At 35.9% G+C, this 15,513-nt stretch overlaps 1 protein-coding gene across 3 annotated transcripts in view; it reads right to left on the bottom strand.

Annotated features, from left to right (window-relative positions):
- Positions 1–6,856: 6,856 nt before the first annotated feature.
- The window catches only part of Ap3s1 (adaptor related protein complex 3 subunit sigma 1), a 50,811-nt gene continuing 42,154 nt past the window's right edge, over positions 6,857–15,513 (bottom strand). Inside the window, exons 6-8 of one of the 3 annotated variants that reach the window (XR_012442428.1) lie at positions 13,221–13,261; positions 8,699–8,746; positions 7,439–7,562 (exon numbers count right to left, since the gene is read on the bottom strand). Coding sequence is in view for 2 of the 3 variants with exons in the window: in XM_020171562.2 (XP_020027151.1) it covers positions 7,434–7,562 (129 nt within the window). In the remaining variant the exon portion in view is untranslated. Of the gene's footprint in view, positions 7,563–8,698; positions 8,747–13,220; positions 13,262–15,513 lie in introns of all 3 variants that reach the window. The other 2 variants (XM_074056988.1, XM_020171562.2) reach the window with 2 other exon arrangements.

Below are 15,513 nucleotides of genomic sequence, written 5' to 3'. Positions count from 1 at the left end.
AAAATTTCCCAAATCTAGAAAAAGATATTCCCATACAGATACAAGAGGACTCCAGGACACCAAACAGACCAGATCAAAATAGAACTACCCCATGACATATCATCATTAAAACAACAAGTTCAGAAACTAGGGAAAGAATATTGAAGGCTGTAAGAGAGAAAAAACAAGTAACATACAAAGGTAAACCCATCAAAATCACAGCAGACTTCTCAACAGAAACAGTAAAAGCAAGAAGAGCTTGGGTGAGATCTTCCGGGCACTGAATGAAAATAACTTCAACCCCAGGATACTCTAGCCAGAAAAACTATCATTCAAAATAGATGCAGCAATAAAAGTCTTCCATGATAAGCAGAAACTAAAACAATATGTGACCACAAAGCCACCACTACAAAAGATTCTTCAAGGGATTCTGCACACAGAAAGTGAAACCCAACTTAACCATGAAAAGACAGGCAGCACCAAACCACAGGAAAAGAAAAAGCAAGAAAGTAGAGAGCAACCTCAACTTAGGTACACACAATCAAACCTTCAAACAACTAAGACAACTAAATGACAGGTATCACCACATATCTATCAGTACTAACACTTAATGTTAACGGACTTAATTCACCCATCAAAAGGCAGCACTTGACGAAATGGATTAAAAAGGAAGATCCAACAATTTGTTGCTTACAGGAGACTCATCTCACCGACAGAAATAAGCATAGGCTTAGGATGAAAGGCTGGAAGATTTACCAAGCCAATGGCCCCCGAAAAGAGGCAAGAGTAGGAACACTTATCTCTGACAAAGTAGACAAACCTACACTGATCAAACGAGATAAAGAAGGCCATTCCATACTAATAAACGGGGAAATAGACCAAAAGGAAATAATAATCATCAATCTGTATGCATCCAATGTCAACGCACCCAATTTCATCAAACATACCCTGAAAGACCTAAAAGCATGTATTAATGCCAACACAGTGGTTGTGGGAGACTTTAACACCCCATTATCATTAATAGATAGGTCATCCAAACAAAAAAGCAATAAAGAAATCGTAGATCTAAAATATACAATAGATCAAATGGACCTACTTGATGTCTACAGAACATTTCATCCAACTTCTACACAATATACATTCTTCTCAGCAGCCCATGGAACCTTCTCCAAAACAGATCATATCCTAGGGCACAAAGCAAGTCTCAGCAAATATAAGAAAATAGAAATTATACCGTGCACACTATCTAATCACAATGCAGTAAAAGTAGAATTCAACAACAAAAGTAAAGACAAAAAACATGCAAACAGCTAGAGACTAAATAACTCATTACTTAATGAAGAATGGATCATCGATGAAATAAAAGAGGAAATTAAAAAGTTCCTGGAAGTCAATGAAAATGAAAATACAACCTACCACAACCTATGGGACACAGCAAAGGTAGTCCTGAGAGGAAAGTTTACAGCCATGAGTGCATATATTAAAAAGATTGAAAGATCCCAAATCAATGACCTAATGATACATCTCAAACTCCTAGAAAAACAAGAACAAGCAAATCCCAAAACAAATAGAAGGAGAGAAATAATAAAAATAAGAGCTGAAATCAACGAAATAGAAACCAAAAAAACCGTTCAAAGAATTAATGAAACAAGAACTTGGTTCTTGGAAAAAATAAACAAGATCGATAGACCCCTGGCAAACCTGACTAAAATGAGGAGAGAAAAAACCCAAATTAGTAGAATCAGGAATGCAAAAGAGGAGATAACAACAAACACCATGGAAGTCCAGGAAATCATCAGAGACTACTTTGAGAACCTATATTCAAATAAATTTGAAAATCTTAAAGAAATGGACAGATTTCTAGATACATATGATCATCTAAAACTAAACCAAGAAGAAATTAATCACCTGAATAGATCTGTAACACAAAATGAAATTGAAGCAGCAATCAAGAGTCTCCCCAAAAAGAAAAGTCCAGGACCTGATGGATTCTCTGCTGAATTCTATCAGACCTTTAAAGAACTGATACCAAACCTCCTTAAACTGTTCCACAAAATAGAAAGGGAAGGAAAACTGCCAAACACATTTTATGAAGCCAGTATTACACTTATCCCAAAACCAGGCAAAGACACCTCCAAAAAGGAGAACTATAGGCCAATCTCCTTAATGAACATTGACACAAAAATCCTCAACAAAATAATGGCAAACCAAATTCAACAACACATCAAAAAGATTATTCAGCATGACCAAGTAGGCTTCATCCCAGGAATGCAGGGGTGGTTCAACATATGAAAATCAATAAACGTAATAAACCACATTAACAGAAGCAAAGGCAAAAACCACTTGATCATCTCAGTAGATGCAGAAAAAGCTTTTGATAAGATCCAACATCATTTCATGATAAAAGCTCTAAGAAAACTAGGAATAGAAGGAAAGTACCTCAACATTATAAAAGCTACGTATGACAAACCTACAGCCAGCATTATATTTAACTGAGAAAAACTGAAACCATTCCCTCTAAAATCAGGAACCAGACAAGGATGCCCACTATCTCCACTCCTATTCAACATAGTACTGGAATTCCTAGCCAGAGCAATTAGGCAAGAAGAAGGAATAAAAGGAATACTAATAGGTAAAGAAACTGTCAAAATATCCCTATTTGCAGACAACATGATCCTATACCTTAAAGACCCAAAAAACTCTACTCAGAAGCTTCTAGACATCATCAATAGCTATAGCAAGGTAGCAGGATATAAAATCAACATAGAAAAATCATTAGCATTTCTATACACTAACAATGAGCAAACTGAAAAAGAATGTATGAGAACAATTCCATTTACAATAGCCTCAAAAAAAAAATCAAATACCTAGGTGTAAACCTAACAAAAGATGTGAATGACCTCTACAAGGAAAACTATAAACTTCTGAAGAAAGAGATTGAGGAAGACTATAGAAAGTGGAGAGATCTCCCATGCTCATGGATTGGTAGAATCAACATAGTAAAAATGTCGATACTCCCCAAAGTAATCTACATGTTTAATGCAATTCCCATCAAAATTCCAATGACATTCATTAAAGAGATTGAAAAATCTACCGTGAAATTTATATGGAAACACAAGAGGCCACGAATAGCCAAGGCAATACTCAGTCAAAAGAACAATGCAGGAGGTATCACAATACCTGACTTCAAACTATATTACAAAGCAATAATGATAAAAACAGCATGGTACTGGCACAAAAACAGACATGAAGACCAGTGGAACAGAATAGAGGATCCAGATATGAAGCCAAACAGCTATAACCAACTTGTCTTTGACAAAGACGCTAAAAATATACGATGGAGAAATAGCAGTCTCTTCAACAAAAACTGCTGGGAAAACTGGTTAGCAGTCTGCAAAAAACTGAAACTAGATCCATGTATATCACCCTATACCAAGATTAACTCAAAATGGATCAAACTCCAAAACTGATACAGGAAAGAGTAAGAAATACTTTGCAGTTAGTAGGTATAGGTAAGAACTTTCTCAATGAAACCCCAGCAGCACAGCAACTAAGAGATAGCATAGATAAATGGGACCTCATAAAACTAAAAAGCTTCTGTTCATCAAAAGAAATGGTCTCTAAACTGAAGAGAACACCCACAGAGTGGGAGAAAATACTTGCCAGCTACACATCAAAGGACTGATAACCAGAATATATAGGGAACTTAAAAAACTAAATTCTCCCAAAACTAATAAACCGATAAAGAAATGGGCAAATGAACTAAACAGAACTTTCTCAAAAGAAGAAATTCACATGGCCAAAAAACACATGAAAAAATGCTCACCATCTCTAGCAATAAAGGAAATGCAAATTAAAACCACACTAAGATTCCACCTCACCCGTTAGAATAGCCATCATTAGCAACACCACCAACAACAGGTGTTGGCGAGGATGCGGGGAAAAAGGAACCCTGTTACACTGTTGGTGGGAATGTAAACTAGTACAACCACTCTGGAAAAAAATTTGGAGGCTACTTAAAAAGCTAAACATTGATCTACCATTTGATCCAGCAATACCACTCTTGGGGATATACCCAAAAGACTGTGACACAAGTTACTCCAGAGGCACCTGCACACCCATGTTTATTGCAGCACTATTCACAATGGCCAAGTTATGGAAACAGCCAAGATGCCCCACCACTGACGAATGGGTTAAGAAAATGTGGTATCTATACTCAATGGAATTTTATGCAGCCATGAAGAAGAATGAAATGTTATCATTCGTTGGTAAATGGATGGAATTGGAGAACATCATTCTGAGTGAGATTAGCCTGGCCCAAAAGACCAAAAATCATATGTTTTCCCTCATATGTGGACATTAGATCAAGGGCAAATACAACAATGTGATTGGACTTTGAGCACATGATAAAAGCGAGAGCACACAAGGGAGGGGTGAGGATAGGTAAGACACCTAAAAAATTAGCTAGCATTTGTTGCCCTCAACGCAGAGAAACTAAAGCAGATACCTTGAACGGAACTGAGGCCAATAGGGAAAGAGGACCAGGAAGTAGAGAAAAGGTTAGATCAAAAACAATTAACCTAGAAGGTAACACACACGCACAGGAAATTAATGTGAGTCAACTCCCTGCGTAGCTATCCTTATCTCAACCAGCGAAAACACTTGTTCCTTCGTATTATTGCTTATACTCTCTCTTCAACAAAATTAGAGATAAGGGCAAAATAGTTTCTGCTGGGTATTGAGGGGGTGGGGGGAAGAGGGAGGGGGCGGAGTGGGTGGTAAGGGAGGGGGTGGGGGCAGGGGGGAGAAATGACCCAAGCCTTGTATGCACATATGAATAATAAAACAATAAAAAAAAAGAAAACTGTTCTTTCAACTCACATTCCCTATTAACTGCTAGTGAGACTAGGCATCTTTATATATTTATTGCCCCGAGATTAGTTTTCATGACTTTCCTGTTTCTTGTAGTTCTTTTTCTTACCGACTTATGTGCTTTTAGCATGTCAGAAACATTAACCCTTCTTTTCAAATTACAGTAATTACTTTGTACAGCCAGAAAAAATAACGTTGCTATATACTTTTTCAAGAAACGTTCTTTCTTCCAGGATGTTCTCCATATGCTTTAAAGACTGTGGAGTAAACTCCTAAAAGGTACGATACCTTGTTCTTTTACCATGGCATTCTATATGCACAGCTGTGTTAAAGCACGAATATTTAAAAGGAAGAGTGTTCCCCTCACTTTGATCTTATTATATCATCAAGGTTATTTTCAGGTAAAAACTTTCCATTAATAGAAGGGTTAGAAAATATATCAGTAAATTTAGAAAATAATCAGGCTAAATAACAGTTCATCTAACATGCACTGTGATTCCCAAATATACTAAATCATGCTCTTTCTCTTATAGACATTTTCTCTTGAACCCTGTTTTCTTGTTTCAGTCTGGACTGCTCTGATGCAGGTCTGCTGCAAAGCCACAGGTTTGAGATTCACACCCATCCTGTGACTGATCTCCTCCTCTTCCTCCTGTGCTGTAGCTACTCATGACAAGATCCTGTAGCTCTTCTTTTATAATGGATTTCTTTACCTCAGTGGGGCATGTCTTTCAGGAGCTACAAGGGCAAGAGAAATACATTTTTTGAAAGTTTACATGTAAGAAAACTATTGTGATCTCACACATGACTGAAAAGTGAGCTCATATAGAATTGTGGGTTGAAAATGTTTTCGCAGAATTTGGAAGTCATTTCTCCTTGTTTTTTTGTTTTAAATATTGGTTCCCGATCCAGAGGGACTTTTTTTTTTTTCCTTCTTTCCCCACACATTTTAGACTCTTTTAGAATCATAATAATGTTTTGGTGCTCTGATGTGAATGTGTGACCAACCCCTTCATACCAGGAGGTGAAGTCTTTAAGAGGCATTTCTGGTCATGAGGTGGAGCCTTTGTGAATAAGATTAAATAGGGGACCCAATGGGGCTTGGAGCTTGTTTGCCCTCCCCGCCCATCACGTAAGGACAGAACAAGAGAAGGTGCCTTCTATGAGGGAGGGGGCCTCATAGACACTAAATACACTGGAACTTGGACTTGAACTCAGACTTCCCAGCCTCTGGAACTGTGAAATATACGTACCTTTTGATTGTAACCAACCCTGTCTATAGAATTTTGTCACAGTAGCCCAAAGGGACTAAGACACTTTTCAGAACTCTTATGTTCAAATTCTAATTCCCAATTCAAAAGTATTAAAGAGATGGGGCCTCTAAGGAGTAATAAGGTCATGGAGCACTCATGAATGGGATTAGTGTACTTCTAAGAGGCCCCAGACTGGCTTAGTGGTAGACTGCTTGCCTAGCATTCGTGAGGTCCCTGGGTTCAATCCTCAGCATCAATGTGTATACAGCTGAATGCCTGGGATGTAGCTCAGTGGTAGTAGAGTGCTTCCCTAGCATCACAAGGCCCTGGGTTCGAGCCTCAGCACTGCATTAGAAAAGTACCACACACACACACACACACACACACAAATAAATAAATAAAAGAAGGAAACCCATTAGTGCAGCTGTCACTCTAGAAGGAACACTCAAGTGGACTTCCTCATGTTTCTGTTTGAAATCAAATAGGTAGTTACTGACATTATTTTTTATCATCTGCATAAGAAAGAGATGAGATGCAAGGCTGTTAAAGCTATTTGTGTAAAAACATTTTACATTTTCCTGATACACATTTCAGAAAAAGACACGTCACCATCCACTGCAGACCTCATCCTACATAATAAACGTGCTAAGAAACACACAACTCCTGATTTCTATGAAATAGCTGAGTTCCAGAATGATTCAAGTTTCTGAATATTAAAAATGTAAGTTAAATAAATCAACACTGACAGCTGCTTAGCAGTGATAAAATATACTTTTATTTACTTTGTTGAGTCAGAGGGTCATAAAAAAAATTATTGCTAAAGTAGGTATCAGGCAAAAAGAAAGGGGTTTTTGAAGTCCAGTTACCTTGGAGTTTATTTAAACTAGGAGGAAAAGTTCATAAGATTTTCATGCAATACATACTTGGTTCTTTAAACAACAGTTGTGACAAACAGCAGAAAGAATTAAAATATGTTGCATTGTGATCTATACAAAACACCAACATCTTGGGTTGTACAAATTAAAGAAATACCTCACTTTTTGAAATACTGTAAGAGCCAATACACAGAGGCATGCCTTAGGTGGGCATAGGAATGCAGTTTAGAAAAGCAGGAAAACAAACCCACACTGGAACTACTTAATTTCTTTAAAATCACTGAGCAAGAAAAGCAACATTGAACTTCCATACTGATTTTACACAACTATACAGTACCTTGACTTAAATCCAAGAGCAAAAGTTAAGACTCTCCTCTATTTTTGGTAAACAAGTGCATGGTAAACTTAGATGACTTTCCCCTGGATTTTACCTGGGAGTGGTCTTTTTAATATTTTATTTAAAAGAGGGCAGGTTTGGCACTTTTATACTGATGTCACCAATGTTAATATTTCTTGGGATCTCAGGAAGATTCATATTCTTTACAGCTGATACAGCACGGGCTGGAGCTCCTGCTAAGCCAGCCTGTATACAGAAGTAAATAAAAGAAAAAGAAAATGTACAACTCAGGTGTAGCTCCTCATACAATGGAAGACAATGGTAAAAGGTTTTCATATAACAATCTTAGAGACCAGATGATAGTTTGAACTGGTATGAGATGGTTACTTTGAAATACTAATCTACAAAGAGAAAATGGTTGACACATTAAAAAAAAAAAGAAAATGCATGCAGTAAAAGCAATGCAGAGTTAGATATAACTTATGTGTACTACCAGATGTCATACAAGACATACTATTCACTAAGAGCTGAATCTTTAACTATATCTTGACTTAACTGACATGATAAAAGCACGAAGCATATTTACATCAGCTCCTTATTAAACATCTCTTGCAACAATCATGACAATCATTTAAAGTAAAATGGCATTTTAAAGTAAATGTGTGCTGAGAATAAAAGTGAAAAGTGATCCTTAGTTTCTTTATTCACGGTGAAACCCTTAAAAAACACAAAATTAGCTTTTAACATTATAGAGGCTCTTCTAAACTTTTCTAAGAACATTTTAAAAAATTATGTGTATTTCAAGTGAGGCCTCAACTAAAAACAGCTCTGCCTTAAGACAAGACTGTAAGATCATCGCAACCTTTTGAAGCTTTAGTAAAAACCTAATGATTACAAGTGCCTTGGCATATAAAGTTGATCAAATAACATACATTCAGTTACAAGATACAAATTCAGAGAAAAAAATAACAAATGTAAGTAAATGTGTTCTAAAATTCTAGCTGGTACCACTAATGCGTAGTATCTGCCTTAGTAAAATTCATGATTTGTGAAGTGATTTTGAAAGAAAATATGCTTAAAAATAAAAAAGCATATGAATCATTTTTCTGAGTTCCATCAATAGCTTTCACAGTTGAGGTTTAAGTTAGGTATCAATAAAATGTCCCTGCTTTTTATTCAGGCTGTGTAATAAAGCAAAGCCAGTTCAGCGGCACCATCTTGTATGAAAGGAGATAATTAAAACCAAATCTTCCTCACTGCTAAATCACATACTTGATAGACAAGACTCATGAAATTAGAAACGAGTGCTCAAAGTCCCTTTTCATCATTTTCATATAATCCTACCTCTTCTGTCAATTAAAATAATAACATAATAAAGTTACCTGAGAAAAATCTTGACTGATAGAAAATAGGCCAGTGTAAACTATTTGCTGAATAAAGGATACAAACATTGTTAAGCAATGAAAAAAAAGTCATGGATTATCAATTCAGAATTGGAAACAGAAAAATCAGTAAAATAGTATTAATAATAGGTGTGGTCCACACAGGCAAGGGCAAGGATGATGATGGGTGAGAAACTCCATACCCAGTTAAAGACCGTAAGGGACTGGAGAAGTACATCTTTACACCTTAACAGAGGTTAACTGCCTTTTGTGTACAACTAAAAATCTGATGATCTCTACACTTATACCTACTGAGCAATGGAGTTCACGTTACACCCCACTTCCTTGCCATTCCCCCAAAAGATGTGAAGGCAGCATGTATCAAATTCAAAAGATCTTTTAATGTGATTTCAAGTTCAAGTTCTAGCTACCAAAATTTAGAATGGCTTAGAATCAAAGAAAAATTGGGGCTTAAAGAGGTTTACCACCTCATAAATTTTTTACTAGGGAGTTGTTGTCTGCCAAGGGACGAAGTTGTTTTATAAAACTGCAGACATCCAGAACTCTACTCATTTTTCCAGGCAGAAGGATTTTTGTAATTTTGCTAATTAAAAAGACTAATCTGCTACTAGTTTCACTCTGTAATTTCTATAAAGGGTACAAACGATAAGAGGACTATAGAAAAGTATTGATAAAATATTTGAATTACAAACATCTTAAAAGTTATGAACTGTTAAAGGATTTTATTGTCAGAAAGAATGTTTTGTCTATATTTTACTGGACTCTGTGGTTTACATTTAAAAATAGTAATCATAAATTTTCAGTATTAAATGTCGTGAAGCCTTATTTTCCATAATACCCTGTACCATGTGCAGCTTAAGCAAGGAAAGTGAGAAAAAATACATCCTGTTAAGCTTCACTAGATTGAGTTGTCTCTTTGTGACTACAGATGGTGCTGACTGTTGACTGCTAATGAAAATACATAAAGTCAACAAAGCAATTGACTTAAATAGCATATATGTGCCCATTCTTCATTAATGTAAAACCAGAAGTTTCTAAGTACAACACTCTACAAATCTTCTAAAGATAAACAGCAAGCCATAGACATGCAGAGGATGGGACTACTTAGAACACGCAGATGAAATTGGAGAATCAAATTATTTCCCAAGCACATCCAAAATTTTTGTATAATATGTGATTAATTGAAGTAGGGAATTTAAAAATTACAATATGAATTTAAGTTTTAACTCAGTGAACATTTTAAGTCAGATTCTACAGAATGTAAAATATGAAGAAAAATGAAGACTTGATCAGTAAGTAGATGCTTATATAAGCTATTGTTTCAATATAAAACTGCAGTTTAACTAAGACTTTATGTTACGCAGGTAGTCAACAGCAGGGCAGTTGTAAAACAAATTTCATTTTCAGACATCTGTAAAGTCAAGTCTGAAACATTTCATTAAAACAGAAAATGTAAAAGAGGTAATTTGCCATTAGGAAATATATTTGCTGACAGACAGGTATAAGTAGTTTTCATCTTAATTAAGAATTTTTTCCAGTAAGATATACTCAAAGTAAAAGGATAACTTTTAGTGACGTTTAACTGTTTCAACACTAAAATTTGCAGCAGTTGAGTTTACCTGACTTGTTAGTAGTATATATAATTTAAAATGAAAAGTAAGATATCCCTGGAAATATAGCATACATCTTAAAGACTTGAGATTACGTGATTGACACAAAGCAAAAACAGCAAGAATGAGATTCTACTGGAGAAATAACTTGTCTCCATCTATGTTCTACGTGGGGCACCACCACGGCAGCTAAGCTGCAGCAAGTCCACTAAAAAAACAAATACATGAATCCAAAGCCGTTCAGAGTATGGGCTGAATGAAGGAATGAGGTACAGCATATAAAAGAATGGTCATGTTCTCTCTCCCATGAGATTAAATAAATTAACAGAATTAAGAGAAAGAAAACAAAATGAAGTCTGCAGGTATACCAAAATGAGGCCAAACAGATAGAAGACTTGTACAGACATACTCTTGGGAATTTCAAGCACTTGAATCACAAAGATAGTAATGGATGAATATGATTTGTTTTTGATTTTTGTTTTTAAATTGCCAGACCCAAAAATAAACAAAATATGTGCAAGCAAAACTGAAAAAGCAGCATTGCTAAAATATTTTTCAAAAATCTGAAAGCTCCTTTTTCCTCATGCACTGAGCATTTCCTCAAGGGGAAATGAAATTAAAAATCTAGCTGTTCATTTCATGTAAGACAAAATACACGTGAAAATGTTTTCTCCAAGCTTGGAATACAGCATAGTAAGATGGTAGCTGGAATAATTTGTACAAACTAAGCCTCTCCTTGCCCTCCCACTGGGAGTTGCGATATGCACATTCATAATTGGACCTAGCAGCAGAGTGAAAGAACACCGACATCAAAAGCACACTGCTAAATGGTTTCAGACTCAAAATCATTAACAAAATAACGGCAGATTCTGATTCATGGTTTTCAGTGAAACAGAAAGGTTCAACATTGTGATTTCTGAATGTGAGGCAGAGTAAGTTTTAAATGGGCTTGTTCTAGCTTGGCGTGGTGATGCACACCTGTCATTCCAGCATTCACGTGGATTGAGTTCAAGCCAACCTGGGCATAGAGAGACCCTGTCTTAAGAAAAAAAAGGCTCGCTCTTTGCTTTAAAAGCAGTGCTTTAATACTTCAATTATAACCACATCAGAAATGCAGATAAAAACCTACTTTGCAAGAACTATAGCATTTTATAACCAATCGTATCAAAATTAGAATTAAAATTTTGATCTAGTCATTTTATATATCATCTTCAATTATAGTTTTAATTTCTAAACAGAATTTGCCTATGTGAAATAAATACAGCAGACAAATGATATTTACAGATTTAATGTAACTAGTTTTGACCATCACAAGTGACCTCAGGGATCCTCATAATAATTTTGTAGACATACAAAATAAATGTGCATGTCAAGGCCGAGGGGCAGAATCAACTCATGAGCTGATCTTCCCATTCCTGAAGCCTGCACTCTCTCTAAACAGATACCTAGTGTTTTTATTTAAAGCCAATTACTATACTAGTGTTAGCAATGGAAGATAAAAGACCCAAGTGATTTTGGTTCTATTGCTAGAAAATAGGAGTTAAATGTAAACTAAATGCTGGAACACACTAACAGGCATCTATCTCATTCAATGGAGTCAATGACATCATATGTACCTTCCATCCTGGGACAAAGTGAGATGCATACGGGACCAAAAGTGGTACCAGGCTTAATGATACTGCCTGTAATCTCAGAGTAAGGCATTTACAGCCACCTGTACATGCCTACTTCTCAAACACATCTAGGGAATAGTCACAACTTCGTAGCTAAAAGCAATTCCAAATTCCCAGTGATATTTTTCTAAATCCATCAAATGGATGATCTACCTTGTTAGGTTCACAGCAGAATACTCAGTAAATTAATTTCATCTGGAAATTTTTACTTCAAGGCTTAGAAACATTTTATATTTATTCCTGAGCTGGCTTTGTACAAAGAAATTGCTCAATTATCATCTACCCAATACTTTTCAAAAAGTCATTCAATCTGTTAATTTACAGTGTGAAAAAAGGTACCAAAAAACCCCCGAAAATGAAGAAATCCAAAGAAGAAAAATTAGTTTTGTAAATGTAGTAGAAGTCTAAGTTACTCCCAGTGCTTGCCAACATGAGTGACAAACTACTCGGGCTTTACAATATTTGACTGTAATTATGACACGCGTGGATGTCAGGTTCGATGTGGCAGAGAGTAACTGTATTTTGATCCACAAATTTAATTCTATCTTTAGAGCAGTAAGTTCACATTTTAGAGGTCTGATCTTACTTTTGGTTGGCCACTGTTAATGTGCATCTGCAGGTCAAAACTATTAAAGCAATTCTGTTAAGACTTTGGAACTGAAAACCATTTGGGGGGGACACTGTTTAACAGTCATTATTCTAAGCCTTCATTGTTTCGCATTTTGTATGAACTCTAAAGGTTCAGCTTTTGATTATTAAATTCATAGCTTCCAAAACTCAGCAAGCAATTTTATGTTAAATCCTAATTTATAGATGGAAAAAAATTTGTGAGTGTTAAACTGAGATTGGTTCTGTGGTATGAAGCTCAAAATAAACTAAGTTTCTATGTACAAAGTAAATTGTCATTTCTACAAATGCAATTTGTCAGTTAAAACAAATGTTTTTAAAAAAAAAAAGAACAAAAAATTTAAACTTTTCTTTTACAATGCAGGCAGACAAAACAGAACAAACATGACATCAATGATACGCTAGCAAAATACACTAAGTCCAATAAAAGATGAAGAAACTACAAGGAAAAACTAGAATGGAAATAGGCTACAGGGACTATATGGGTTCGTTAACACAAAGAATTTTTGAGTCTGGCCTAAATAATTAATTGCCTTTGACATCATTTTGCTTTCCCTTTGTAAAGTACATTGTTCTCAAAGTCAGCAATACCTTGTCTACCTGTCCTGTCTGGGAGACTGAAAGATAAAGGTCTGTAAGAGAGAAGAATGGAAAGAGCTAGAAAGATCAGGAGGTTCAGAAAAAAGAGAACTGACTTAAAAAGTAGTGACTAAATGCAGACCCACTGACCCATCTTAAGAATAACAAGAACTACGTAAATCTAACAAGCCTCCCGACCCACCCCTCTACTTCCACCCCCAGAGAGTCCTTAGTAGATTCCTGGGTGCCTCTTAAACTCCCCACAAATCCCACCCACCTCCCTGCTTACCCCTCCTCTCCCAATGTTATAGTAAACCATGGTCCTATTAATACCGAACAGGTGACAACACATTCAGGGCAAATCTTTGCTTCCCCCCTCTTTTAGGATCGGGTACAGCTTTGCTTCAACCTGTCTAGATGTAGGGAATTAAACAGGTCACTTTCTCCCATCACTGGAAATGTACTACGTTTAAACCTTTGATTTCTGACAGACAGCTAGATAAATTCATGCTGCATTTTGAAAGCTGCAACTTAATTACATTCAGGCTGATTTTCAAAAAGATAAATACTATTCCTAAAACATTATTTATATGAATTTAAAAACACGATAATAGTTCTTTTCATCAATCATTATTCAGAATTTTAATAAATTCTTACTGTTTTTACTTCATATTAAAATTTAACTGAAAGTTAGAGATTAGTGAGTATAAACTCTGCTGTCAAATAACAGGACAATTGCTGAAAAATTTCACAAAATCAATACCATTTTCAATACTTTTTTTTTTTTTTTTTTGGTGGTACTGGGGTTGAACTCAGGGCCTTGCACTTGCTAGGCAGGCGCTCTACCACTTGAGCCATGCTCCAGCCTTTCAATACCATTCCTTAAAATATGATCGGGACTAACTGGCTTCACTTTGACTCAAGCCCTATTTCATAACTAAAATACTAGTAGATATAAGATGTAGAGAAACACACGATAAATATAATTTTGTGGTCTGACCCTAATCAGAATGAAAATATACTTCTTATAAAGTACCCATCAAAAACAAAAACCCTTAATATGGTAGCAAATAACAAGTGATTACACATGTTAAAAGATGATCAGTGGATGAATACTAGAAGCATTCACCAGGATTCTTAAGTATTAAACAGTACTATTTCTGTGAGAGAAGACTTTTTAAAGTTATGGTAATTTCATACAAATGCAGTATTCTAATAAAAAAATGTAAGTTCCGGGGCCAGGCACAGTGGCTCATGCCTGTAATCCCTGATACTTAGGAGGATCAAGGTTCAAGGCTAGCCCAGGCAAAAAGTAAGCGAGACCCCATCTCAATCAGTAAGTGTGATGATTCACACCTGTGATCCCAGCTACCTGTGAGGCCACAGGTAGGAGGAACACAGTCTGTCTAAGACTGGTCCTGGACAAAACATGAGACCCTACCTGAAAAATAACTAAAGCAAAAAGGACTGGAGACATGGCTTAAGTGATAAAGCACCTGCCTAACAAGTGCCAGGCTCTGAGCAAAATCCCCAGTACCACATTTTAAAATAAAATGTATAGAAAGTAAATCCTGTCTTTTACTGCTCTCTAGGTAAGAAAAACTGTCTTAAAACAAAGTTTTATTGGACAATCAAAAAGCAAAAACCCATAATGCTATCAGTTCTTCATGACTTCTGTAAACACTAACAGATCACAAAAGGGAGAAAAGGAACACCCCCAACAGAAGGAGGTAAGGACCTGGAGATGTGGAAATTCCAGGTGGTCAAAATGTTGTCATAGATGACTACCGAAAGCTCACAAGTCATCCATTCAAAACAGATCATGTCACTGTTTGTCCCTTTGCACTTAAAAATCTGTAAGCATCCAGTTTTGTGAAGCAATGTTTACTAATTTACATACATTTCAAGTTACCATTTTAAGACTTTAGGGTTTACAGCTCATCTTTTACTATGCTAAATAATATTTTGCAAGTCACCTACACTAAATAATATTCTGAGCACTTTTCCTTGTCTTAAAACAAAATTTTATGTTTCCCCTTTCACATGCCAGTATTTTAAAAACTGGCAACAGAATCTACAAGACACACATGGCTACTTTCAAAAGTCCCAAGTTTAAGGTCTTGGTCACCACTGCAAGCCTCTTCTTTGGGAAACAAACAGGAAGAACAAATTGATCAACGGAGAAACCAGGACTATTTTTACTTTAAAGTAGACCCTGTAAGTGATTTTTGTTTTGTTTTGTTATAAAAAGCCTTGGCTGTTTCTAGCTCTCAGATTTCACATTTATCTATTACCCTGCATTTCC

This window comes from Castor canadensis, chromosome 16 (assembly GCF_047511655.1).
Source record: "Castor canadensis chromosome 16, mCasCan1.hap1v2, whole genome shotgun sequence".
In the NCBI taxonomy this organism is placed as follows: Eukaryota; Metazoa; Chordata; class Mammalia; order Rodentia; family Castoridae; genus Castor; species Castor canadensis.
Note: the sequence above shows the minus strand (reverse complement) of the source record. Positions and strands in the feature narration are given on the sequence as shown.